The sequence below is a fragment of the Pleurodeles waltl genome, chromosome 8, assembly GCF_031143425.1.
Source record: "Pleurodeles waltl isolate 20211129_DDA chromosome 8, aPleWal1.hap1.20221129, whole genome shotgun sequence".
Lineage (NCBI taxonomy): Eukaryota > Metazoa > Chordata > Amphibia > Caudata > Salamandridae > Pleurodeles > Pleurodeles waltl.
Window position 1 is genome coordinate 449,573,802 of NC_090447.1, and position 26,776 is coordinate 449,600,577.

The window sequence follows — 26,776 nt, forward strand, 5'->3', positions numbered from 1 at the left end:
TGAAATAGAGCAGAGACAGACGAACAGAAATGTCACGAAGAGAGAAAAACTACTATGGAATAGATAAAATCGCCCATGTGAGATAGCTTACATAAATGGGATGTGGTTGTGCCATAGATTAGGTCGTGTGTGGCACACACCAAGAGGGAATAGCTAAATACCAGGTTAAAATATTAAGGGACGGAAGGTGTTTACACGCCGAGGACAGATAGCGACGCTACCATTACGCATGTGGTCAGGCGTTAGGAATGCCCAGTACTGCACAATTAGTCACAATAATTATCCCATGTGTCGAAGCACATTATCAGCTAAAAACACACGAGAAAGGAAAAGTAAGTAGATAGAGAGCGCTCCCCCTAATGGCGCCTCCCGCTGAACATAATCGCGTTTGTAAGGCAACGGCTCTAAGATGGCAGACGGCGTTTCTTCTTACCAGTGATTCCCCAGGATCCGGGAATCAGAGACACCTCAGTACGCGTGCCGGGTAAAGTATATGATAACGCTGCCGAGTACGATGAGCCAACTGAGGCTAAGGAATGCAGGCGTGTAAATACGCGCATTGTAGAAAAAGAGAAAGGACTATGGTTTTGATTGAATAGAAGCAAGGGTTGAGCTGCTAGCCGCAAAGTGTGGTGTTCCACGGGCACCATGTTGTGTGTACTCGTGAAAGTGTCCGGCATGCACATCACACCCCGTTGTTTGTGTTGGAACTAGCAGATTCACCAAGTGATATATTTGGATGAGTTCATAATACGTGACTTCAGGAGGGCCCCATTAGCAGAGTTATTACGTGCACAATTGTTGAGAAAAGTACTTTTTTGAAAAATGGAATGGACTGTGAGGTACATACACAGCAGAAGTATTGAACAAAAAATATATGTGAACAAGAACAATAATAAACAAAACAAAGGTCATTTTTTGTATACAGACTTGGGATTGATTGTACATGTACATTTCATCGGCGTGTCGCCTGTTTACAATAAAGCAAATATTAGAACAACAGACATAGATCTTAGGAGTTGTCAAACAAAGCGTAGTGTATAGGCACACAACAAAACTGTATACCACTGTTACAAAAATGATAGTAATGGAACCACAATTGATCAAATGTAAGAATACATAAAAGGAGGGGTAGATTACACTTGGGCAGCTACTAACTAATGTGAGAATAGTTAGAAACAGTTGACAGTTTGTCATTAAATACTCAGTTGCAGAGGTGTTCCCATGCAGAAAGACCACAAACAAGCCTCGCTAGCTACAAGGGTCGCTGTTAGGGTTTTTGGATGCTGCTGTGGCCCAGGAGGGAGCAGGATGTCGCCACTTGGATGAGGAGACAGAGGGGGCACACAGCAAGTCAGGGAGCCCTCACACAAGCAGGCAGCACCCGCAGAAGTACAAGAACAGGCACTTAGAAGAGGAGTGAACCGGAGTCCACCCCAAGTCAGAAAAGGGAGTCCCACGACACCGAAGGACAATTCAGAAGGTTGTGCACTGCAGGTTAGAGTGTTGGGGACCCAGGCTTGGCTGAGCATGAAGGAAATCCTGGAAGAGTGCCGTAGCAGCTGCAAATCACGCGGTACCCCGCAATGTAGTCTAGCGTGGGGAGGCAAGGACTTACCTCCACCAAACTTGGACTGAAGAGTCACTGGACTGTGGGAGTCACTTGGACAGAGTTGCTGAGTTCCAGGGACCACGCTCGTCGTGCTGAGAGGAGACCCAGAGGACCGGTGATGCAGTCTTTTGTTGCCTGCGGTTGCAGGGGGAAGATTTCGTCGACCCACAGGAGATTTCTTCAGAGCTCCTGGTGCAAGAAGGAGGCAGGCTACCCCCAGAGCATGCACCACTAGGAAACAGGCGAGAAAGCCGGCAGGATGAAGCGATACAAGGTTGCAGTAGTCGTCTGTGCTACTTTGTTGCAGTTTTGCAGGCGTCCTGAGCAGTCAGCGGTCGATCCTTTGGCAGAAGGTGAAGAGAGAGATGCAGAGGAACTCTGATGAGCTCTTGCATTCGGTATCTGAAGAATTCCCCAAAGCAGAGACCCTAAATAGCCAGAAAAGGAGCTAACCTCAGGGAAACCTCAGAACTTTGACCTACCCATATCCCCACTAACTATGCTAAGAACCTAGGCATCATTCTGGACAACAAGCTAACCATGACAGCTCAGGTCTCTCCTGCTTCTTCATCTGCTGCATCATAACATTTTCAAATGGCTACCTCAAAGCTCAAGACCCACCATCACCCAGGCCCTCATCTCCAGCCGACTGGGCTATGGCAACACTCTCTATGCGGGGATCCCAGTTCACCTCCTCTGAAGACTACAGACCATACAGAACACCATAGCCAGACTTGTCCTAGATCTCCCTAGACAAAACCCCATCACCCCCTACCTCAGGGACCTCCACTAGTTCACTGTACAGAAAAGATGCCAGTTCAAGCTCCTGACCCATGCATACAAGGCCCTACACAACTGTGGACCCACCTACTTGAACCACTGTCTGATCTTCTATGAACCCACCAGACACCTCTGCTCTGCTTCCCTTTCTCTAACCCTCATCTCCCCCATCGGATGTAGCAGAAGACATGGAATAAGCTACCCATTCATATCTGGAAATCCCTATCTCTTCCATAATTCTGGAAGTCCCCGAAGACCTAGATATTTGCTTAATCAACTGGACCCTGTAAGCGCCTAGATATCCTCACAGGTGACAAGAAGCACTCTACAAATCTACTGATTGACTAAGAATTTTTGAACCACCTCAAGGAACTCATAATACGGTATATGAACTGTAAAGCAGACGACTGAACCCTGTTTTATCTGCCACAGAAGTCCTAAGGCAACATACTCTGTTATGAAGGCAGATTACTACACACTGGGCCTGATTCTAACTTTGGAGGACGGTGTTAAACCGTCCCAAAAGTGGCGGATATACCACCTACCGTATTACAAGTTCCATAGGATATAATGGACTCGTAATACAGTAGGTGGTATATCCGCCACTTTTGGGACGGTTTAACACCGTCCTCCAAAGTTAGAATCAGGCCCACTGTCACTTGAGATTGAGTGCTGTTGAATCCCCTATTATGAAAAGCAGAGAAATAACTGTGCATTGTAGCAAGATACTGACTCCCACCCCTGCACTGTGCACTCAACCTGTCATGGAGCATTTTAGAACACTGCATACTTGTTTACCATTGGTGTCTACCATATAATAGAGGAGTTAAGCCTGTATACCTTGTATCAAGAGTGGTGTTCTTGAAGGTGCCGTCTTTCTCCAGGAGAAGCAAAACATTTGTGTAGTTTGCTCCTATATGCAGTATGTTCTCATAAAATGCTTGTGGTAAATTAAGGACCCTAGATTAAATATTACTTTAGCCTGTTACCATAATGTGGTTAAAAATGTACATTAGAAATTAGCTATTCAATTCTAAAATGTTTACACCAACTTATAGTGCTTACACATATGCCATTTGTCACCACATTTGATCAGCGGTGGCTCCTCAGCTATGGTGGCAGAGCGCCCCCCCCCCCTCACCAGCAGCAGCTGCAAAACTTTAAAAATAATACATTATGTTTATTATTGTTTTATTTTTCTAGCGGGTGGGGCCATAGGGGATGACAGGCATGAGGGGGAGTGTTGTGCACTCAGGCCGGCCAAACCGACATGCGCACTGAGCAGTCTCCAACCCAAGCTTCATTGCTAGGTTGGAGACAGCAGGCACAGCTTTCCAGTCTGCCTGGGAGCGCAAATTGAGGGTGCTCTGGCCTATTCTATGCCCGCAGCATGAGAGCAGTGTTAGGATTGGTAGGCAGGGCAGTCTGGGAACCTATGCTTGCAGTGGAGCCTGAAGAGCAGCGCTGCGGTGATGCGGTGAGTGGCAGGTAAGATTTTTTGTTCTGTTTTTGTTTTGTGCCCATGCCACTTTGCCAGGACACCAGCCACAACTGCATTTGATCCAACCCATGATTATGCCTGAGTATGGCCTCAAGGTGCCCACGCCACCCACGTGCTCAGCAGCACCATCACATTTCATATAATTCGCCCCATTACCTGCAAACACTAGATACACCCCTGTGGAACCTATTCGACGATCCGTGAGTGAATTAACTAGGGGACATTGTATGTGAAGGTTTTATGAATAATATGCATGCAGAGTATGATAGTGGTTGTATGATTAATGTGAAAGTATTCGATGTATTTCTATTGCTTTATTAAGCAAACCTGAATTACGATGGATTAAATGTATTTAAGTGACCTCTATTTGCCCCAGTACAACGATTGGGAGTATTGTGAACCGTACATGTTTCAATTAAAAAAGAAATATGATTATTAAACGGAAGAAGTTATTGTGGGAAGTCAAAAGAGCTAAACAAGTGCCATCTTCCAAATTTTCAAAGAAACCGTGCCAATGGTTGCTCACCCCAGGGGCACACGGGCATATCAGTGCGGAAACGTCCTTCTAAATATGCTTTTTGTCTTCTAATAGTATTTTTATTATTCCTTTGTGGGTAACCAGTTCCAGGGCACGATTAAAATATTGTGTATTTCAGCAGATCATCTGCATCACTGCAAATACCGATGGTTCAAAAATATTAGTTATAAAGAAACATTGCGGTTAGATTTCAGAGTGCTAATTCAATGTTTGAGCCAAGGTGTTCACTTTTTCAGTTGCCATTATTTTAAAATAACTTTTCGACACTGATAAAACAGAGATAGCATTGAACTCCCATTGTCCACGACACCAATAATGCAGACAGGATGTTTATTAGTGGAGCGCATTAATAATTAAAGATTACACACTCTTGTGCATTGTTTATCATAAGTATAACTAGTAATTTGAATTCTGAAAAAAAAGAAAAACATTTTCATGTAAAACAAAATCATATTGTATAGATTTGGAAACGAATATGATCCACATAATTATTTAATATCCATGTTCTTTATAATATTGAGCTCGAGCCACAACATCATTGGAATAGTCATGGCCGGTTGTGCGACTGTCCACTTGTGAGTAGCTCAAGATGTTTCCAGAGCCAGCATTATAAGCAGCAATTCCACCTACAATTAAAAATAAATAAAACACACAGAAGTGAACTTAATTAATTTTACGGAAGTGTGTTTAACAAACACAAAATCATTTTTAAAATTAATTAAAACATACACCTGTCATAGAGTGAAGGCTGCTCTATTTCTTATATAGGTCACTCTGGTGGAGAGCGAACTTTCTCACATATTTATACTTTTTTTAGCGCCGCATTTGCGTCGTTTTCTGACGCAAAAACGGCGCAAACTTTCAAAATATAACTGCATTTTGTAAGTTTGCGCCGCTTTTGCGTCAAAAAATGACGCAAATGCGGCGCTAAAAAAGTATAAATATTGCTGTGACAGATTTGACCACCCACAGTTTATGGTTAAATGTCCGGTACCTGCTCCTGATTTCATTGTTTTCATCAGAAGAAGGGGGCAGGAAGCATTTACTGCTTGTCCATGGTGACTTCCATAGTGCGAGAGGGTATGCCATTGTCATAACTCTTAAAAAATCCAAGGCTGATCCCACACTACTGGTTATCTTCCTCCCAATATCCCTTTTGCCATTCATATCTAAACTCAGCAAAAACATGGTACATTTGCAACTTTGTGCGTTTATTGAAGAGCGTGTCATATTAGTTGCTGCCTAGACAGTTCTTACTTAACAAGAGGTTAAGGATATTCTGGTATCTTTTCTTCATAATCTCAGATTGATCCTGGACAATAGCAGTTCTTCCGTCCTGATCCTTTGAGAACTTTCCACTGCATTAAGACAGTCTCTTCATTCTCCTCAATCATCACTGGAGACTGAGGAAACAGAACGTGCTGGTGCTGTGGAATGTATGAGGTTGTTTTTTTGGGTGATTGCACCTAGATGGTCTCCATTCCTCTTTTTTCACCTCAAAAGCAATCCTTTCTGTTTGAGAGTGCCCAACATGGGCTGGCTCCTTAACCCAACCATTGTAATATAATTTTGGTTCGCCTCACGAGTTTCATCTACCCAATTACCCTGAAACTGTTTGCTTATGCCCAGCTGACTATTCATTTGACTGAGAATGTTTCTTGCATGCAGACTGCCTCATGTCCATTGTTGCCTGATTGAACACTCACTGTGACTTAATACTTATTTTTAGGAGTGATCTTCCTCCTAGATTAGTGATTGGTGACTGAACGATCTAAGTCCTGGTAGTACCCGCCAAACCATGAGTAACCTAGGAGTTATTTTTCATAATTATTTCAGCTTGAAGAAAACCAATAAAATATGCATCTACCTTCTGAAGGTACTCACGAAGATTCTACCTCAGCCAACTCCTCTTTCAGAAAAAAATAGTCCAATCTATTAATTTATCTACCCTGGACAACTGTGACTCTACTCCTTCGCTTGCCCTGTTATCTAAGTCAGAGACGTGTGCAAAATTCTGCTGAACTACTTAAAGCTTTACATGAACATGAATTCATATATTTCTTCTCATCTGGCATGGCCACATTGTCTAACAGTGGCAAAACAACATACCTTTATGTCCCTTTGTATGGATAACTGAATTTACTACCACAATGTCCCTACTCTCGTTTGTTGCCAGTTCCTGCAAACCCATAGGTTCTGTAGTGTCAATCACTTTACAATCCCTTGTTCTTGCAGAACGAGTTCTGTCAGTCAAGAATCTTTCCTTCTTACTGTACGGGCATTGGCCAACCTTCCTTCTGCCCTTAGAGACCCCTGTGATTAGAGACACGGGTTATTACCTATGCTTTAGAAAAGCTGACCATGTTCTTGTTTTCCTCCTTCTATCGTTACCGAAAGCTAAGTTCCCTTCTTTCCCTTTTGATTCTGTTCACATTTTCTCTAAAGCCAGGACAATTATCCTACTAAATATCAAGACCATGAATATTGTGGACAAAATATATAAGACCAAAAGATCGAAAGGCAAGTACATATAGAGGAAGTATAGATTTACTAGTTTTAGCTCGACATCTACGTAACTTGAAGATAAATATATCGTCAAGGTACATATATATGCGGTTAGTTTTAAAAAATAATAGTTACCTTTCCATATTTCGGATTTGATCATTTGTCCTTGATATTTGCCATCCTCAATAATCTGCCTTTGATTTTCAGGATGCATAACAGCCAGGACACCTTGCCCCTGGGCGACATGGTTCTTTGGAACTTAAATAAATGTGCCAATGCAGATGAGCGGTGAACACTCTAGAATAGAGTCCCAACATAGCCACTGCTCGATTATTGGGAAAGCATGGAGACATTTCCTGGACAGTTTTGGGAGTAGTAGGAAAGAGGGTATGACATCCAGAAAGAATGGGGGTAATCGAATAGCGTGCTTGGTCCTCTCTATGCCATTTCTCCTTACTCATTGCAGTATCCTCAATGTGCCAACGGCCGGCTCTCTAGTGTTTGTGAGACTGTGTTTAAGGCAGACATGCATCTATATGATCACACATGGGTTTCCACTCAAAACTAAAACCGTCTTTAATGCCTCAAATTGAGCTGTGTGTCGATTGAATATGATGTCGCTCAGGCCTTAGTGGAACACTGGACTGACTGGACATTCACATTGAAATTCCACATTATCTCGGGTCCACATCCCTCTCTCTGATGGCCAAAGATAGTACTAGTTTCAGTGACCGTTTTTAACAAAAGGGCCTTTCATGCATCAGGCTTGCCTGTTAAAACCCTGTGGGAAGCAGCGTGCTACCAGAGTTTCCTGCAGTGAAGTGACATGCTCTGTTTGGCCACCTGTATTCTAATAGCACTCCGAAGATTAGAGACCAATGTGTCAACGATTTTAAGTTGAAACCCAAAGACCTCTACCATATCACACAGCTCCTACAATGGGATTAACATCCTAGAGTGAGATAATTCGGTGGAAGGGAGACGACAGGAGTGAAGGATATGATGACAGATAGGGACACTAACAAAGCGCTCTCTCATTTTTACAGCTCCCTAGCAGACCTAACCCTGATACAATTAGTGTACATGCGACAATGGTCACTGGGCCTTGCCCTCACATTGACCGACGCTGACTGATTACAAATCTGGGGTAGAGAGGCGAAATTCTCCCCATGTCCCCAACACAGGGCAAATACTTTCAAATTACCATTACGATGGTACATTACCGCAATTCGGCTAAAAGCGATGTGTAATGTTCCTGACAAATGCTGGAGGGGTTGTGATTCACGGGGCACTTATAGCTATGGGATCACCCAAAAACTCTAACCATTTTGGGACCAAATTTTGGAACTCATTAGGGTAATCACAAACACTGAGCAACCTCGATTGCCACAAATAACTGTTTGAGGCGATATGGAGCTGGAAGAACTTCAACACCTATCTCGAAAATGAATAGCCCCATTCTTACTAGCAGCTAACCTAGTGCTAGCCCAGAAATGGCGGAACTCTTCTTTATCAACCATAAAACAGTGGTATAGATGAAAGATGTAATGGAGTGCCTCACGGCCACCTTGAGAGATACATTGCCCAAATTTGACAAGATGTGGACCTTGTTCCATACCTACCTCAAAAGGGACAGGAGAAAATCACAACCTCCAGGTTGAGGCATTAGACCTAATATTTTACAGGACTCAGACTAAAGAACGACTCTGTCATTTGTGATATTGACTTCCCACAGTTTGCTGTTCTGTATGTCATCCTGTGCATATAAGAGTAAACCTGATGAGACGTAATTGATATACAGTAATTTATGATTGACAGACTATCTTAATGCGGGTCCTTAAAGGGAGAAAAATGGGCAAAAAAAGGAAGGCTGCAGGTTTGGGGCTTATTGTGAGAGAGTTCTTCAAAGACCAATATTGAACACATTATTTCTTCTAGATACAATTGATAGCTCAGCACAGAGGACTTCAATACCTTAAGCTCTGAGCACATTTGAAAAAAACTTCAAGTAAATTCAGAACTGTTCATGTTATGCAAGTGCAGGCAAGGTTTGGATAGCGGGTGACTTGATGCTATGTCTGTATAACAGAAGTATACCCTAGTCACCCATGGACAACCTAACCTGAGTTGTTTCACCAGATTGATGGGGTCCCTGATCATTCTTGAATCAATAATTGAATTCAGAACACATTCCTGCTGGTTTGGCTTTTTAGAAGAGGGTGTGATTGAGAAGCCTTGTATTCCCAGCTTCTTCTACAAGCCAGCAACCTATTTGCTTATTGAGTGTCAAATAAAATCACCAGGCACATGGACATCACATGCCACTACACACGAATGTCACACAGTGAGTGGTAATACACATCTTCAGGCTTCACACTTCACTGAGCAAAAGTAAGATCATTCAAAGGTGCCTACACCTATCTTTTTAAAGACGTGTTCTCGAGTGTTTTGTAGATGAAGTAATCAAAATACAGTTAAAACAACGTGAAGTAAATCGAAAGTCTCATTTGGGCAATATCTTTTAGAAAAAGAACAGAAATGTCTTTAACTACAGCTATTGGTGAAGTTTTTTTCATATCAGATGTTTTGCGTTACTAGGACATGAATGCATAGCTGCATTAAATGTTATTTGCATTGACGTTGATTCACCAAAATGCCAGGACTAGTGGAAGAGACATCACACACCCTTTGAACTTAATGACATCATATGACCTGCGATCCTCTGACTGTTCCCAAAAAGTGACATCACATGACCTTAACACTGATGCTACCACGGTAATTGCCATAGCTCAAATTCCATAATAACTGCATGATTAAAACAACACAGACAAATGTCTATGTTAGATACCACATGCATTAGGATGTCAACATAATCTTTAAAAGTGGTGGTGCGTAATACTTGTCCTAATTTGTAACAAACAAGTGAAGCGAGTGAGCCAGACCTCGTGGGCTCAAGGGGGTTCTTTCACAAAAACATTTTAAAAACATTATAAAAAGATGGGGACATATGGTGCATTTAAAGCACAATTTTCACATAACTTTGCTAAAATGTCCCAGCTTCTGATAGGGCTCTCAATAAATATTTAAGTCCTTTCATGGTTTGCAGAGCCAATGGAACCTAAAGCTTCTAAGGAGTTGACCCCATCTTTTCAAAATGTGCTTTAATTACCACTATATGACAAAAATGATCTACATTGTGCCAGGGGCAGAGTTTTGTCATGGACGCCCCTTCTGTCCCATGGATGCACTTATGCCACATATCACATATGCTATGCTAGTGCCAGAACTTTGCCACTGGCACCCCATATGCCAAAGAATACCTCTACTATGCCAGTACTAGCATTATACCATGGGTGCCCATTATGCCAACAATTACCTTCAGTATTGCAGTACAAGTATCTTGTGACAGGTGCCTGGCATGATAAGAATCACCTGCAGAATACCAATGCCAGTATTTTGCCATGGCTGCCTCTCTAAGCTAAAAACAACTTTCAGTATGCTATGAAGAAAGGTATATTTCAATAGCATAATACTATATGTTTACTAATGCTCATTTACATTCACTCACATATTAATTCTATTTCATTCTCATTTATTTGCGTTAACTTGCACTCATTCATTCTCACTCCCTTGCACTCACTCTTTCTTGCTCATTAGCACTCAGTCATTCTTACTCTGACCCAATTGTATTTTCTCATTCACTCACGTTCACTCAAACTCCCACTTTTTATTCTCATGCACTCTTACTTATTATCAATCTGACTCACTCATTTTCTGTAATTCATTCAAACAAACTCACTCACATTTACTTTTAGTGTCACTCACTCACACTTTGCCACCTACTTACAATCACTTGAACTCACAGATACGATCACTTAATTCTCTCACTCACAATTACACTTGCACTCTTTATGACTCCCTCCCTAATACTCATTCTTAATAATTCATTGCCATTTGCCCACTCAAATTCACTTACAGTCACTCTTACTCTAACTCACTATGAATCCCTCATATTCCTTTACTGAGGCTCATTCTCACTCATTATCACTTGCTACCTGTTACTGAGTCTCACCCACTCACTTTCACTTACACACACAGGCTTACACATACAGATACGCACCATCACCCATATATATTGTCTCACACAAACCCCCATACCCAAAGATGCACACAGCATACATTTAAAAACATTGCTCTTCTTACCTTATGTGCCTGCAAAAGAGTCATTCCAGCTTCTGGTTCTCCATCTTTTATTACACTAACAGTGAATAATAACTTATTATTCAATATTAGTGTAACTAAAAAATAGCGGTAAGCAAAAGCTGAGTGCCAACAACCAAAAGAACAAGCTGTCCCCGTGTTCTTGCACTGCTTTAGCAACCCCTGGAGCCAGGGGTCGCAAAAACTGTTTCAGGCTCGGATGCGGCTAGAAGAGGGTTGTAAGTGCGACTCCAGGCGACCTCCTTAATAATATGCATGGCTATTTGTAGAGAGAAGGTATGTTTATTCATGTTTAATTATAGCTAATGTAGGCTTGAATATCAAAATGAATTAACATTGGTTGCCAGGGGGCGTGGCTTCGGGCGTCAAGATGGCGGTCGCACTCTGAGAGTGCTCTGGACCCCTCCGTCATCCGCCCTCAGAAGCCGCCATCGAGAGGTCTACCATGCTGCCCGGGCCGCCCCTGTGAGCTTCTGGACCTCGGGGAGGCCTCCGGCGCTAGCAGTCCGAGCCGTGAGAGCTGTGAAGGCTGGATGCGACCGGGTCGGTGGGTCTCCTAAGATGGCGGCCGGGCTGACGGCACCGGGATGCGCCTCGGCGTTGGAGCCCGCCCGCTGACGGGGCCTCCTCCGGCGCGGGTGCCGTGTGCGGGGCTGGAGTGCCTGGGGCGAGCTGAAACCTGGTGCCCCTGGGGGACGGGAGAGCGACGAAGCCGGCGTTCTCCGTTGGTCCTCGGAGGGCCGGACTATGAGGTGCTGGACCCGTGGGCCCGACGAGAGGCCCGGAGAGAGTGAGCCCCGGGAGAGGGGCTCCCCTGCCTGACTCGAGTGGACGTGGTCGGGCCCCTGGACAGGGGCTTGCCCGCTAAGAAGACCGCGCGGAGTGTCCTACGGAGGGCGTCTGGACCGGATTCTGCAGTCCGGAGCCCATGGGCCGGCTTGTGATACCCTGCCTATGCGAGGTGAGAGTAGCGAGGATGACGTGGAGGAGGTGAGCTGTGCGGCTAAGGGGACGTGACTGTGCGGCACGGCCGTTGATCCCGGGCGACCGGGGTGAAGTGGACGCCCGCGGCCCCCCCTGGTCCGCCCGCGCAGGAGCGCAGTTGCCCCTCACGCCAGAGAGGAGAGGAGGAGGGGAGAAGAGAGATCGGGGCCCCCCTCCCCATAAGTAAGCAGCGTAATGGGAACTCAGTAGGGCGCAGCGGGCCTGAACATTAAGGCTGTGCCCTGCGATTCACAATCCCTAATTTTAAAGAGACTCCCCAAAGGCTTGCCCCTATTCCACAGCCGCAATTTTGATAAAGCACGCCAATAACCTCGGAGATGGGAATTTAATTGCGACGCGCTGGGGCTCGCGGATGGTCATCGAGCCCCACGACTTCCCGTCTTTCCAAAACTGTCTGATAGGAGAAGAAACCGGCCACGGGGCAATCCAGCTACACATGACTGAGTGGAAGCCAACAAATTCAAAGGTCCTTGACATATTTCGCTGGCACACCCTGTTGGGGCCCGACCGCTGTGTCTTCCCTGTAGATGCGCTTAGGGTACTGAATTTGGACGGAAGAGCTGCATAATTCGATCTGGGTTCTCCATCCCCTCCCTCCGAGATAACATGGGGAAAAACAGAGCAAGTAAACACCCTCCACCCTCTCAACCAAAGATTGATCAATTTGCAACGCCAACAGGTCCGAGAGGGGGCGGAGAGACAGCCGCGGGGGACCCAACACCAGACGGAGTGAATGCCATCCTCCTGGCAATCCAGTCTTCGCAATCAGCTGTAGAGACTAAAATCGGAGAGGTGCGTGAGGAGATGGGCCTTATCAGGCAGGACCTCAGAAATGCGGCAAATCGGATCACTAACGTGGAGGGCAGAGTCTCTTGCAACGAAGGCGAACTAGCTGACCTTAGAACCAAGGTGGCCCAGTTACAAACTCGAACAGCAGAATTACATAGCCGGGCAGAAGATGCGGGAAATCGATCGAGACGAAACAACCTACGTTTTGTAGGATTCCCGGAAGGCGCGGAAGAGGATAAAGCCACAGAATTTTTAGAGCAATGGATCAAAAGCTGGATGCCAGACCAATCTCTTTCACCTTGGTTTGCAGTGGAACGTGCGCACAGGGCCCTTGGTCCTCGCCCCCCTCCGGGCGGTCCAAAACGGCCGATGATTGCCCGAATCCTCAACTTTAGAGATTGTGACAATATCCTCAAAGAGGCGAGGCGCTCTGAAAATCTTCAGTGGGACAACTACAAAATCTTAGTATTTCGAGACTATACCCGGGAGGTCCAGGTCCGCCGCCGCTCATATGAGCAAGTGAAACAAAAACTTAGGGCGATGCAGCTTTCGTACATGCTCCTTTTTCCTGCGAGACTCAAAGTTATTATGGCAGACGAGGCGTACTTCTTCGATTCCCCGGAAGAGGCATGGGACTGGCTGACTGAGGAGGGCGTCGGGGCTCGGAGGGGCCCGGCGGCGCAAAGAGGGGAGCCCTTCCGGGTGGATCCCCCCCCGCTGGTGGGCCCTGCGGGGTCGTAAACGTACTAGGTCTCGAAGAGGAAGACGAGGACACTTGGACACTTCTGTGAACGGAGAGGCGGTGGGAGAGGCTGGCCCACAAATGGGAGGGTTGCCCGTTGAGTCTCCGACGGGACAGATTCAGGCGCAGGCCGAGGAGGAGGGCCGTCTGAGTCAATCCCCAGCGCTTGGCTGACGTGTTCCATGGAGCCCCGAATGGAGCGCATGGGGAAATGTGGAGAGTCTGGTCCACCTTGAAGAAACCCGTGATGGGCTACAGCGGGGATACAGGCTCCCCTCAAGTACTGTAAAATATGGCTTGACTTCTAGTGAATAATTGTAAATGATCCGTCTTAATGGAGGGGTCCATCACTCCACTCCTATGGCAGTCCTTATGGCTGTCTTGTTTTGGTTGACGGTTAGGGCGACAGATGCTTCCTGGGTGGGAGTATGGGGTGGGGGGCGGTTTTGGGGGAGGAAGGTTAAGTTAGGGTTAGATAGATGTATTTTGAGTATTGCGTTATTAAGTTTTAATTGGTCATTCCTTAGCCCACTGACTGGCATCCAAAGCTGTAAGACTCCTACGCAACCCACGTCTGGTCCACATTGACACAAATCATTTCTTGGAATGTGAACGGGCTGCTAGATAAGATCAAGAGATCTGCAGTAATTAACACTCTCCGTAGATATTCCCCATTGGTAGCCCTATTGCAGGAAACACACCTCATGGGAACTAAATGCCCTATGTTGGCCCGAGGGGGATTTGATAGGGTCTATCACGCAGGCTTCTCTAGGGGATCAAGAGGGGTAGGTATCCTGCTTCAGCGCTCACTGCCCATGGTGGTAACATCTACGAGATCCGATCCACAAGGCAGATTCATAGTAGTCTCAGGACTACTTCGTGGCGTGACATTGAATCTTGTATGCGTATATGCCCCCCCAGCGGGATTTGACACCTTCTTACGTTCACTTCGACATGTGGTGGCGGGACTCCCCCAAGGAATCACAATAGTAGGAGGAGACTTTAATGCGGTTCTAGACCCTAGATTAGATGTGTCAGGAGATGTCACAGCGGGCAGGTCGACCCGAGCCACAGGCCTTAAGAGTTGGGCAGACAGCCTAGGCCTATGTGAAGTGTGGAGAACTTGGCACCCTATGGAACGTCAATATACGCACACGTCTGCTGCCCATCAGACACACTCTAGAATTGATCTAATATTTATGCCGGCCATGGACTTCTCCGGTGTCACGGGAGCAGAGATACTGTCCCGTGGGGTGTCGGATCACGCACCGGTGCGAGTCCGACTGGGCGGAGTAGACCTCACCAGGCGCCCGGTATGGCGCCTAAATGCTTGGCTCTTGCAAGATGAAGATTGTGTCCTCGAGATTAGAGATCGTCTCACGCAGTACTTTGAACTGAATGTGGGAACAGTCCAGTCGTCAGGCACGCTATGGGCTGCCTACAAGGCTACCTTGAGAGGGCAGGCTAAGTGCCTCTTGCGAGCACGTGAGCGCATTCGTGAGTCACGTGTGTCCGAGTTAGAAGCGGTAGCGTTAAAACTGGAACGCCAGCAAGCAGTCTTATCCGAAATTTCCACATTGAGGCAGCTCACCAGGGTCCGAGAGGAAATTAAACACCTAACACTTGTGTCAGCGAAGCATATGTGGAGGGCATCGTCCGCCCGAATTTATGGCTGGGGGGACAAAAATGGGAAGCTCTTACACTGGTTGGCCACTTGACCCTTAGCTAACAGAATCATTCCCGAAATTAGAGATAACACAGGTACCCTTCACAAGACACCCATCGAGATTGCACAGAGTTTTGCTTCCTATTATGCATGACTATACGCAGAACACCCCTGGCCTACGGTTGAAAAAGCTTCCCCCCTCCTGAACGACATAACACTCGCCAGAGTGTCTCAGGCGACTAGGGACAGGCTGGACGAAGCACTTGATCTAGCGGAAGTAACGAGTGCGATTGCCAGTCTGGCTTCAAGCAAGACACCAGGTCCGGATGGGTTTCCTGCGGAACTGTACAAGAAATGTAGTGACATTCTGGCCCCACACTTACTTGAGATGTATAGAGAAGCCGAGCAGAAAGGTCACTTCCCCTCAGGGATTGACCTGGCTACAATAGTAGTAATCCCGAAGACCCAGCCCCCATCGCCAAATTGCTCGGCTTATCGGCCTATCTCCCTCCTCAACACTGAGATCAAGGTGCTAGCCTTGATCCTTGCCAATAGATTAAAAGAGGCAATGCCCGTCTTGGTGCACCCTGACCAATGCGGCTTCATGCCTACGCGGAGCACCAGGCACTGTATTAGGCGTCTACATTTAGCCTTAGCACACCGTAAAATCCTGTCACACACCCCTCTAGCGCTGCTCCTACTTGATTTCGAGAAGGCCTTTGATACAGTGGATTGGTCCTATCTTGAACAAGTACTTATTAAAAACGGCCTTGGACCCAAGTTCCGAGGTCTTGTGGGACTGCTCTACTCTAATCCGACGGCTCAGGTCCAAGTAAACGGAGTGGTCTCAGGGGTGTTCCCGATCGGGCGTGGTACCAGACAAGGATGTCCACTATCCCCCTTACTCTTTGCATTAATAATAGAACCCCTGGCGAAGTTATTTCGAGAGGATCCTCTGATGGAAGGCTGGTCTTGGCCAGTGTGTCCAGAAGACCGTGTGGCACTTTATGCGGACGATGTCCTATTATACATAGCCAATCCGGCCAGGAGCGGTCCCCGTATCATGCAAATTCTGGATGTCTTCTCGGAGGCATCGGGTCTCGCCCTAAACCCCCAAAAATCCCTGTTGGTTCCGCTCCATCAATCTAGAGATTGTATGGACTGGCAACAAAGTATTCCAGTGCGAAGAAATAGCTTTAAATACCTGGGGGTGCATGTCGCAATGCTCCCTGAATTAGCATGGGAGCTCAATGTCACACCTTTAACCAGAAGAATCAAAGACGATCTTCAACGTTGGAAGGACCTTCCTCTTAATTTGCTGGGAAGAATCGCACTCTATAAGATGATGGCCCTTCCCAGACTTCTCTACCTCCTTCAAAACTATCCTAACCCTATCCCCATGAAATGGTTTAGAGACATGGACTCGCTAGCACGCCAATTTCTATGGAGTGGTACCCGTCCCCGGCTAGCGCTTAAAACCTGTCAGAGAGATGTTAATGAAGGGGGCTTGGGAATGTCTAATGTCCATTACTACCACCTGGCGACGCAACTACTAGTGATCAACGACTGGTTGGGGGGGGGTTGGACAGATCCGGCGTACCGTCTGGAACTCCAGACATTGACCTACCCCAAGATCTTTGACGCCCTATATGGTGGTAAGATCACTCGTGAGACCCCTGGGGTGACAGGGGTGGTGCTGCAGGGATGGCGGACGGCTCAAAAGATCTCGGGATGGTGGGGACGCCTTACTCAGCAGACCCCACTGTGGCAGGGGACCTGCTTGGGCGAAGTTGTGGGTCTTGAGGGATTCCAGAAATGGGATATTATAGGCATCTCTATTCTGGGTGATGTATGGGCGGGCACGAGCATGCGTTCCTTTGAGGATCTCCAAGAAATCTTTGCACTAAATAAGACACAGTTCCACAAGTATCTCCAAGTACGACATGCCCTTCTGACGCAGGTCCAGCCAGGGAATAGCATACCCGTAAGCAGTCCTATGGAGAGGAGGGCTCTGATGGGGAATCTGGGCAGGGGAGGTGTCTCCCAGGTGTATCGCACACTAATCTCTACTACGGCCTGCTCCCTGGAGGAACTTCGTCAGAAATGGGAGGGATGGGTGGGCCCTCTTGAAGAGGAGGACTGGACTGAAGCTTTGGCAGCTCCCCACTCCCTGACTATGACGATACGTCTCCGACTAGTACAGACATATTATCTTCATACTGCTTACCTTGCACCCTCCAGATTGCACAGAGCAGGACTCCGGCCTACGGCTGATTGTCCCCGTTGTATGAGCCCTAAAGCTGATTTTTTCCATATGGTGTGGTCATGCTCGGTTATCAGTACATATTGGAAGATGATCTCGCGTGAGGTCTCGTTGATTCTGCAAGTAGACGTGGCGCTGACACCATTGACATCCCTATTAGGGGTTATGGGAGAATCGGGACTACGTAGAGCAGAACGTACCTGGCTGGGGGTGGTATGCCTAGTGGCCAAAAGAGACATCGTGGCGGACTGGAAAGCCACTATGGCTCCGGCCCTGACCAAATGGAGGAGGGGAATGGACTGGTGTGCCCAATGTGAAAAGCTCGTATATGAGGTTAGAGGGTGTCCGAGTAAGTATAACAAGATCTGGGGAAGTGGGACGGAATGACATTTTAACCCCCTGGGATGCGGACCGACACAGTGGAAAGAAGAACCCTTACACACTCCACCAACTCCTTTGGAGGGAAATGAGACACATACGTGGCACGTTGGTATTGACATGTACCGTCTATCTACTCAAGGTGCTGTCTGGGGCTTTGGAGCTGACCACTGTTTGGTGCCCATTGGCGCCTTGTTACTTTATTTTTAGTATATAATTGTATTGTTTGTTTTGTATTACTTTATTTTATTGCAAAATCAATAAAAATTCGTTATAAAAAAAAAAAAACATTGGTTGCCATCTTTGCTTTGTCACATGTGAACACTTTATTTGTAGGCAAACTGAAGTTCTAATTTTCGAATGCAACATTCTTTTTTCCTTCTTTCCCATGTGAAGAAATGTTTTCTTTTCTTTGTGATTATTCTGTAATGTTGTTTTAATTTAAAAAAAAACACACTCAAGAAACAGCTGCAATGTGCACACTAGTCCACTGATCTTATCTAGTTAGTGTAAGTTTGATTGGCTCAGAAAGAAGCTTTTAATGTGAGAAAACCTGAGAACATATTGAGAATGTAATTGTTTCATTTTGCTTCAACCTGATTGGATAGTCTTCTTGAGAACTGCTTGTAGGTGTATAAAAAGGTAAAGGTTGTATATTTTAGGACAGATGAGAGCAGAGCTGAGTATACGTTTTTTGTGTGCTCTTCAAGAGAGAGGACTGACTTTTCCTTTGTCCTGCCTTACGAGCCAATCCAATGCTGGGTTGTCATCGGCTTTGTAAAATGTGATCTAATTTTCTTGCTTATTAATAAAATCATCTGCATTCTGATTATAAAGTGCTGCTAACCTGATTTTTGCCTTTTGCAAACCATTAACTTTTATTCACTTCATGGTTTGATACTCAAATATTCTTTGTCCTTTTTGTTGAGCATAATGTGGTTCATATAATTTTGAATGTATTGATTTTTAGACCATGTTCAGTTCTAGAGCCCTAACATCCTTAGGAGTTTAGCACCGCTCCCGATCCATCAAGAGAAGTACTTTATGGTTCTCAAATTTGTTAACACTATGAACAAATTCTAAATGCATCATTCAGTAAAGTTATGGCAAGGAAAGGCGTCTTTTGTACACTCATCTCTCTTAATTCTGTCTGTCGGAATTATAGTAAAAAGAAAAGACAGACTCCGAACCTCTTAATGCTAATAGATGTTTGTGCAGAGGCTGTCAGAGGTTCAGTTTTATTAAATCCTAGGTGTTCCGATGTATAAGGAGACTGGACTCATTTAAGGTAGTTGCAGTGCTGAGATGACTGGGAGTATTGAGGTTCGAGAGTTTCGTCATTCACGACTCTCGATACCAGCTACAGAAGCTAATGCAACGAGAACAGTTGTGGCGGTTCAGTATGTTGGTGCTGTGAGGAGGTCTTAAGGCACACATAGAGGGCACACACAAGCATTCAGACAACAGCAGATGTTAGTTCACAATATTTTGTCAGCAAGTTAATTTGCTGTGTAGTTTATTTCTCACCAGGCTGGCAGATGTGATCGATTTTTTTGTGGTGCAGCTTCTGTTTTTAGTCAGGTATCTCAGGGTGGCCTCAACAATTAGGATACTGATAGATCCTGGTGGGATGAAAAAACACTGCACGGCTCAATGCAACGGCCATAAGAAAAGAAAAGTGACTTGAGTAGTGGGTTGGTCCAGAGGCTTAATAAATTGCCACAGATAAAGCCGTGATACTGGAGGTCCACTGGCCCTCATTCTGTGGTTATCTTTGTTGTTTTGGGTAATTACAGCAGCAAGGACATCTGTGGAGGCACCCAGGCCTTCATATTAAGGCCCACATCATTTGCAGGGAGGATCAAAAATGTAACAAGCACTGAGAAACATGAGCCTTCACACTGGAGTCGTGCTGCCCAAAGATGATTGCGAGTCATATCTCCGGGCGTGGTAGTTTTGATCAAACAAACCCCTTATAACTACGCACTGCGTTGCTTATATTCGTCTCTGGTCTCCAGGGAAGCCAGACAAAAGTTATGCCTCTGGTCCCACATTTCCTTTGCGTGCATTTGTACAGAGCATTTGCAAGTAATTGATAACTTGTTTTGCAAATAGGTCAGCTTATGTATCCAATATAGTAGTAATTGGGATCCAGCAAACTGGCCATTCAGATTCACAATTGGTTCCTAATTGTTCGAGGGCGTCAATCCATTGAAAGAGCTTTTCCTTTAGATGTCCCGTAGCTGCATAGCAATCAGCACATTCAGGTGTTTTTGCTGAGTTTTAGCTTCTTGGTAGAAATTAAGGGCACAGGATGTGGGGGAAGGGCAGCCCATCTTCTTTGCATAGCTTTGGCCAAAGCGTTATTCAGGAATGCTTCCTCTTAGGCCACAGGTTGACCCGGTGCTGTCTTGGCCAAGGCACGTGAACATAAAAGACTCTTCCTCCTTCATTAAAGTATTTGTGATTTCAAATGGGTTTACATTCCCTTGGCATTACAATGTTTTCTTAAGGGAGAAATAAAAGGAATACTGCAGGAAAAGGAAGGAAAATGCGAGATAGCAACCCTACCACTATACACAAAGGAGCACTCCACAATCTCACGACATTCATACATACATGGATGGACCAAAACTATAGGTACCCCACATTTCATATATTCAGGCACTAGTCATGACACTAACTGCAATCAGAGGTCTCAGTCAGGGGGACCTACACTGATTTACACAGGGAGAGCCATTATGCATTCTCTTCACTGGTGTAGAGCTGCAAAGGTATATACTCTACAACTTTTAATTACCTGGCATCACCCACTAGTGGCATCATAGTCTGGTCATGGGAATAGTAGTAACCAATGTGAACAGAAGTTTGACTTTTTGTGTGCTTTTATCACCAGCAAAGTCTAGCACTACATTCATGGCCAACAGACAAAACAATAAAGAACACTGTCAGAGAGGTTGCAGAACAAGTCTCCTGCAGAGGAAAACATGCTGAATTTGTCGGATTGAGAAAATGAGGAGCAAAATGCCACATAGATACTGCAGTAACAATCTTCCATCTCATCTTGTACCCATAATACCTACAATATCCAAGGCCCTGATAAACCTGTTGTCAACGTTACTGGTGATGCCTTGTCACTATTTTATACTTTCCACAACTTTACATTTATCTGCACCTCATCACTATTTTATACTTTCCACTACTTTACATTTATCTGCACCTCAGACATTTAACCATGTATATATATATATGTGTTAGAAATGGGGTCTTTGGTTGACAGTCAGGTTACCCCCTGTTCAAGCAAGGACCCTCACTCTAGTTAGGATAAAAGAGAATCACCCTCAGCTAACCCCTGCTTACCCCCTTGGTAGCTTGGCAGAGCAGTAGGCTTAACCTCAGAGTGCTGGGCGTAAAGTATTTGTACCAACACACACAGTAACTTAATGAAAACACTACAAAATGACACAACACCAGTTTAGAAAAATAGGAAATATTTATCTAGACAAAACAAGACCAAAACGACAAAAATCCAACATACACAAGTCAAGTTATGATTTTTTTAAAGGTTTAAAATAAAAAGAGTCTTTAGGTAGTTGTAACACCACACTAGCGCTGCTAGCGTGAAAATGTACCTGGTTTGCGGCAAAAATAACCCCGCACGGGCGGTGTGCGTCGAAAATAACCCGGCACGGGTATATGCGTCGAAAACAGCTCGGCTCGGCGAGGCGCGTCGAAAAAGCCAGCCACGCGACGGTCCGAAGTCCCGCGGCGCTGGTTGCGATCTCTCAGCCTTCGTCAGCGATGCTGCGCGTCGTTTCTCCTGCTCCGGGCGTCGATTCTCCGGTCGCGTTTCCAGCGGCGTCGTTTCTCAGCTGCGGAGCCGGCGTCGCGTCGTTTTCTCAGCCGCGATCGGATTCGCGTCGATCTTTTCTCCGCACGGTGCTCGGTGCGTGTATTTTTGTCCTTAGGCTGCCAGCCTCTCCTTTCAGGGTCCCAGGAACTGGAAGGGCACCACAGAGCAGAGTAGGGGTCTCTCCAGAGACTCCAGGTGCTGGCAGGAAGAAGTCTTTGCTATCCCTGAGACTTCAACAACAGGAGGCAAGCTCTACATCAAGCCCTTGGAGATTTCTTCTTCAAGATGGAAGGCACACAAAGTCCAGTCTTTGCCCTCTTACTCTGGCAGAAGCAGCACTGCAGGAAAGCTCCACAAAGCACAGTCACAGGCAGGGCAGCACTTGTTCCTCAGCGATCAGCTCTTCTCCAGGCAGAGGTTCCCCTTGATTCCAGAAGTGTTTCTAAAGTTTGTAAGTTTGGATGCCCTTCTTATACCCATTTTAGTCTTTGAAGTCACCTTCCTTCACAGGGGACTCACACCTTCTTGTGAAATCCTGCCTTGCCCAGGCAAGGCCTCAGACACACACCAGGGGGCTGGAGACAGCATTGTCAGAGGCAGGCACAGTCCTTTCAGATGAGAGTGACCACTCCACCCCTCCCTCCTAGCAGAGATGGCTAATCAGGAATGCAGATCACACCCCAGCTCCCTTTGTGTCACTGTCTGGTGTGAGGTGAAAAACAACCCAACTGTCAACTGACCCAGACAGGGAATCCACAAACAAGGCAGAGTCACAGAATGGTTTAAGCAAGAAAATGCTCACTTTCTAAAAGTGGCATTTCCAAACTCACAATCTCAAAATCAACTTTACTAAAAGATGCATTTTTAAATTGTGAGTTCAGGGATCCCAAACTCCACCTGTCCATCTCTTCTCTAGGGGAATCTACACTTTAATCATATTTAAAGGTAGCCCCCATATTATCCTATGAGAGAGAGACAGACCTTGCAACAGTGAAAACGAAATTGGCAGTATTTCACTGTCAGGACATATAAACCACATTACTATATGTCCTACCTTATCCATACACTGCACCCTGCCCTTGGGGCTACCTAGGGCATACCTTAGGGGTGCCTTACATGTAAGGAAAGGGAAGGTTTAGGCCTGGCAAGTGGGTACACTTGCCAAGTCGAATTTACAGTGTAAAAATACACATACAGACACTGCAGTGGCAGGTCTGAGACATGATTACAGAGCTACTTATGTGGGTGGCACAATGTAGGAGGCTGGACTGGCTTGTAGTGAGTACCAAGGGGTACTTGCACCTTGCACCAGGCCCAGTTATCCCTTATTAGTGTATAGGGTGTCTAGCAGCTTAGGCTGATAGATAATGGTAGCTTAGCAGAGCAGCTTAGGCTGAACTAGGAGACGTGTGAAGCTACTACAGTACCACTTAGTGTCATATGCACAATATCATAAGAAAACACAATACACAGTTATACTAAAAATAAAGGTACTTTATTTTTATGACAATATGCCAAAGTATCTTAGAGTGTACCCTCAGTGAGAGGATAGGAAATATACACAAGATATATATACACAATAGCAAAAATATGCAGTATAGTCTTAGAAAACAGTGCAAACAATGTATAGTTACAATAGGATGCAATGGGGAAACATAGGGATAGGGGCAACACAAACCATATACTCCAGAAGTGGAATGCGAACCACGAATGGACCCCAAACCTATGTGACCTTGTAGAGGGTCGCTGGGACTATTAGAAAATAGTGAGAGTTAGCAAAATAACCCTCCCCAAGACCCTGAAAAGTGAGTGCAAAGTGCACTAAAGTTCCCCTAAGGACAAAATAGTCGTGTTAGAGGGAAAATGCAAGGAAAACACAAATCAGCAATGCAACAACGATGGATTCCTGACTGAGGGTACCTGTGGAACAAGGGGACCAAGTCCAAAAGTCACAAGCAGCTCGGAGATGGGCAGATGCCCAAGAAATGCCAGCGGTTGGTGCAAAGAAGCTCTTACTAGGCTGAAGAACTGTGAATACTGCAGGAACGACAAGGGCTAGAGACTTCCCCTTTGGAGGATGGATCCCCCACGCCTTGGAGAGTCGTGCAGAAGTGTTTTCCCGCCGGATGGACGCCAACAAGCCTTGCTACACGCAAATCGTGCGTTTGGCATTTTTGGACGCTGCTGGGGCCCAGGAGGGACCAGGAGGTCGCAAATTGGACCTGCAGAGAGAGGGGACGTCGAGCAAGACAAAGAGCCCTCACTGAAGCAGGTAGCACCCGGAGAAGTGCCAGAAACAGGCACTACGAGGATGCGTGAAACGGTGCTCGCCGAAGTTGCACAAAGGAGACCCACGTCGCCGGAGACCAACTTAGAAAGTCGTGCAATGCAGGTTAGAGTGCCGTGGACCCAGGCTTGGCTGTGCACACAGGATTTCCGCCGGAAGTGCACAGGGGCCGGAGAAGCTTGCAAAGTCGCGGTTCCCAGCAATGCAGCCCAGCGAGGTGAGGCAAGGACTTACCTCCACCAAACTCGGGCTGAAGAGTCACTGGACTGTGGGGGTCACTTGGACGGTGTCGCTGGATTCGAGGGACCTCGCTCGTCGTGCTGAGAGGAGACCCAGGGGACCGGTAATGCAGCTTTTTGGTGCCTGCGGTTGCAGGGGGAAGATTCCGTCGACCCACAGGAGATTTCTTCGGAGCTTCTGGTGCAGAGAGGAGGCAGACTACCCCCACAGCATGCACAAGCAGGAAAACAGTCGAGAAGGCGGCAGGATCAGCGTTACAGAGTTGCAGTAGTCGTCTTTGCTACTATGTTGCAGGTTTGCAGGCTTCCAGCGCGGTCAGCGGTCGATTCCTTATCAGAAGGTGAAGAGGGAGATGCAGAGGAACTCGGCTGAGCTCATGCATTCGTTATCTAAAGTTTCCCCAGAGACAGAGACCCTAAATAGCCAGAAAAGAGGGTTTGGCTACCTAGGAGAGAGGAAAGGCTACTAACACCTGAAGGAGCCTATCACAAGGAGTCTCTGACGTCACCTTGTGGCACTGGCCACTCAGAGCAGTCCAGTGTGCCAGCAGCACCTCTGTTTCCAAGATGGCAGAGGTCTGGAGCACACTGGAGGAGCTCTGGACACCTCCCAGGGGAGGTGCAGGTCAGGGGAGTGGTCACTCCCCTTTCCTTTGTCCAGTTTCGCACCAGAGCAGGGGCTAAGGGGTCCCTGAACCGGTGTAGACTGGCTTATGCAGAATTGGGCACCTCTGTGCCCAACAAAGCATTTCCAGAGGCTGGGGGAGGCTACTCCTCCCCTGCCTTCACACCATTTTCCAAAGGGAGAGGGTGTCACACCCTCTCTCAGAGGAAGTTCTTTGTTCTGCCATCCTGGGCCAGGCCTGGCTGGACCCCAGGAGGGCAGCTGCCTGTCTGAGGGGTTGGCAGCAGCAGCAGCTGCAGTGAAACCCCAGGAAGGGCAGTTTGGTAGTACCAGGGTCTGTGCTACAGACCACTGGGATCATGGGATTGTGCCAACTATGCCAGGATGGCATAGAGGGGGCAATTCCATGATCATAGACATGTTACATGGCCATATTCGGAGTTACCATGGTGAAGCTACATATAGGTAGTGACCTATATGTAGTGCACGCGTGTAATGGTGTCCCCGCACTCACAAAGTTCAGGGAATTGGCTCTGAACAATGTGGGGGCACCTTGGCTAGTGCCAGGGTGCCCTCACACTAAGTAACTTTGCACCTAACCTTTACCAGGTAAAGGTTAGACATATAGGTGACTTATAAGTTACTTAAGTGCAGTGTAAAATGGCTGTGAAATAACGTGGACGTTATTTCACTCAGGCTGCAGTGGCAGGCCTGTGTAAGAATTGTCAGAGCTCCCTATGGGTGGCAAAAGAAATGCTGCAGCCCATAGGGATCTCCTGAAACCCCAATACCCTGGGTACCTCAGTACCATATACTAGGGAATTATAAGGGTGTTCCAGTAAGCCAATGTAAATTGGTAAAATTGGTCACTAGCCTGTTAGTGACAATTTGAAAGTAATGAGAGAGCATAACCACTGAGGTTCTGGTTAGCAGAGCCTCAGTGAGACTGTTAGGCACCACACAGGGAACATATACATGCACACCTATGAGCACTGGGGCCCTGTGTGACAGGGTCCCAGTGACACATACATATAGGCCACAAACCTATGAGCACTGGGGTCCTGACCAGCAGGATCCCAGTGACACATAACAAACATACTGAAAACATAGTGTTTTCACTATGAGCACTGAGGCCTGGCTATCAGGATCTCAGTGAGACAGTGAAAACAGTGACAAACACCCTGACATACACTCACAAACAGGCCAAAAGTGGGGGTAACAAGGCTAGAAAGAGGCTACCTTCTCACACAACCCCCCCCCAAACGAAGGACAATAAGGCTAACCTTGGCCAGTTGAGACTTTATTGTCTAAGTGGTGATAAGTAGAGAGTAGCTCTGCAATAGACTGGTTACTCCCTTTATCATCCACTATATGGTTACTTCCCTGTGGGGATGTAAACCACCCTGTTTGAAGTTTTTTAGCTAAGCAACAATGTGAAGATGTATTTTCAGAGTTTCTATCAGTAAGTTTTAGTTTAGAGCAGTGGGAATTGTCCACTGAACCTATTTGTAGTGATGGAAATGCCAGACAGGGATGCTGTCTCAGAAAAGCCATAGCTGGGCAAAAACTTTGTCCATATGGCTGGAAGAGAGAACAGGGATGCTGTTTCTCTTGGGTTGGAGCAGGGCAGGGATGCTGTCCTATCAGCTCCACACTAGGGCAGGGATGCTGTCCTAAGTGTTGTGAGGCAGTGCAGAGTTTCTGCACTAAAGTTTCTCTGGGAGGGTTGGAGGGATGCTCCATGTTAACTAAAATGGTGCTCTTTTTCTCAC

General features: G+C 46.4%; 1 protein-coding gene across 1 annotated transcript in view; it reads right to left on the reverse strand.

Annotated features, from left to right (window-relative positions):
- Window positions 1–4,899: 4,899 nt before the first annotated feature.
- Window positions 4,900–26,776, reverse strand: part of LOC138249112 (lysozyme g-like) — a 159,446-nt gene continuing 137,569 nt past the window's right edge. The window contains exon 6 of the mRNA XM_069203138.1: window positions 4,900–5,057. Within this exon, the coding sequence (XP_069059239.1) occupies window positions 4,924–5,057 (134 nt within the window). The 3' untranslated portion in view covers window positions 4,900–4,923. The remainder of the gene's footprint in view (window positions 5,058–26,776) is intronic.